The 2,329-nt window shown below is 59.6% G+C and overlaps 1 protein-coding gene across 1 annotated transcript; it reads left to right on the forward strand.

Annotated features, from left to right (window-relative positions):
* Nucleotides 1-301: 301 nt before the first annotated feature.
* On the forward strand, nt 302-1,798 carry LOC140216618 (uncharacterized). Its single transcript, XM_072286999.1, has one exon. The coding sequence runs from the start codon at nt 302-304 to the stop codon at nt 1,796-1,798; it is 1,497 nt and encodes a 498-aa protein (XP_072143100.1).
* The last annotated feature ends 531 nt before the right edge of the window (nt 1,799-2,329 follow it).

Raw genomic sequence — 2,329 nt, forward strand, 5'->3', positions numbered from 1 at the left:
TACTCTCGAGCAGGCGGCGGGCCGTCGCGAGGCCGGTTACCTCGTCCTGCTTGATGTACAGGGTGCCTTCGACGGGTTGCCGCATTCTACGATCGTCAGTGCGCTGCACGAGCGCGGCATCACCGACCGGCTACTCGACTAGGTGCGAGCCTTCTTGTCTGATCGCACGCTTCGGGTGCGGGTTGGAGGTCCGCTCAGCCGGCTGCGCAGTGTGTTTTCTGGTGTTCCGCAGGGCAGTGTTTTGAGCCCCTTTTTGTTTAATCTTGCCCTCGCGCGACTTCCGGACTACATCCCAAAAGCGATGTCGCACGAGGTACGGGTGGCAATCTACGCTGACGACATCGCCCTCTTTGCGACTGGCCCTACTCAAGTCGGCTATCAGGTGCGTCGTGCATCTGTCCAGACTGCAATTGACGCGGTGGACCAGTACATGGGAAGCATCGGCCTCCAGCTGTCGGTGACCAAAACAGAGGCACTACTGGTACACCCGCGAGCAAAGCGAGCACGTTCAGAAGCGCCACCGCTGACTCTGCGCTGTTGCCCTCTCCCGTGGCGCAAGAGCGTCCATTACCTCGGCCTGCAGATCGACTGCCGCGTCAACTTCGATGCGGCCGTCTCCCACATCTGCAAGCAATCAAGGAAAGTCGCCAGCGCCGCGCGCTCTCTTCTCGCGCGTGGACACGGATGCACGCTGCAACTCGCACTGCGCGTGTACAACTCTGTGGCCACATCGAGGGCACTCTACGCCCTCCCCACCACCAACGCTCGAGCGGCGAATTGGAATGCTATTGATATGGCGCACCGTACTGCGGTGCGAGAACTGTACGGCCTCCCTCGCTCCTCCCAAGTAGGGGCGACACTCGCGGAAGTGGGCAACTGGCCGCCATCGCTTCGTGCACGAAAGCAGGCGCTCCACCACATTGAGCGCCTGCAGCGCTCACCACAGGGCCAGCGGCTCGTCTGCAGACTCCACTCCCTGCCGAACTCGGGAATGGGCAAGTGCGCCACTGAGTTCTCAAAGCTCATCGGGTCGTCGCCACAGTTCATCTCCCTGCCGTACTACTCCAGTCTGCACGACGTGAACATCGTGGTGCCTGGCGTCGCATCAAAGCGCCGAACTTCGGTGTGCGCCATGAGACAGGAGACCGCCTCCCTACTGCACGAGCGACTGGCAGGGCGACTACTCATCTACACCGATGGCTCGGTGACACCGGACGGGTCTGGTGCTGCGGCTTGCACGGCACCGGACATCTCGGAAACGCGCCAGTGCCGACTGCGCTTTGCCGCGTCATCGACAGTGGCCGAACTCGCCGCCATCGATCTCGCTGCCGACCTCCTTTTGGAACATCCGGACATTGTGTCAGCGGCCATTCTCACTGACTCTCGTGCGGCGCTTTGCATGCTGGCCAGGGACTACGCCGGAGTGCCCCTTGTTGTTCGAGTTGGCTGCAAGCTGCGACACATCGTGAATCAAGGCTGCGACCTGGCGCTTCAATGGATACCCGCACACATCGGATTGCCAGGCAATGAGGAGGCTGACTCCCTCGCCAAGGCGGCGCACGGTGAGCGCTTTCCCCTCACCCACTTGGTGAGGAGCTTCGACGCGGCCAAGACAGCGGTTCTGCGGAGCCTCATAGCGCAACACCCCGATCAGCGCGTCGCGGCGGGAACGCCCCCACGCCTGCTCCCACGTGTGGGCCTCTCTCGGGCTGACTGCGCCTTCCTTCTCCGCCTGCGCATCGGCTGCTACAAAACAGCGGCGCGCACACACAGGCACAGAACACCTATACAAACTTAGAGAAGGGAAACTGTACCTTCCACAGTGCTACGGAAATAAGCGTAGCGGTGGCGTCGTGAACTAAAGTATGTGACCACAGGTGGCGCTGTACAACAGGAAACGGAAACGGGGTTTTGCACACGCTTCACCAGGTTTGCACACGCTTTACCAGGTGTTCTGTGGCTTTACTGGGTTTCTGGCTGCTGCGCCTCGATCGTGCTCCCGCCAGTTTAGTTGCTGTGTAGCAAACGTAGCGCCTACATATTTATGTAGGCGCTACGTTTGCCACACAGCAACCAAACTGGCGGGAGCACGATCGAGGCGCAGCAGAATACATGTAGCGCTGAGTCATATCGAGTTAAGGCACACTCTGAACTGACTTTTAAGGGCATCCCGAGTAGTGCCGCCGCGCTCCAGCTGTTGCATTTCGTGTAGGGCTACTGACAGAATGCGGTTTCCAGATGGCACGATGGCCTCGACTGGAATAAACGCACACGACACCAAAGATTGAGTAAGCCTGAAAATATTTTATTTGCATTTTACAAGTACAAC

The sequence above is a fragment of the Dermacentor andersoni genome, chromosome 3 (assembly GCF_023375885.2).
Source record: "Dermacentor andersoni chromosome 3, qqDerAnde1_hic_scaffold, whole genome shotgun sequence".
Lineage (NCBI taxonomy): Eukaryota > Metazoa > Arthropoda > Arachnida > Ixodida > Ixodidae > Dermacentor > Dermacentor andersoni.

Coding starts and splice junctions, on each gene's coding strand:
- LOC140216618 (XM_072286999.1), top strand. CDS start 302: ATGTCGCACGAGGTACGGGTGGCAATCTACGCTGACGACATCGCCCTC.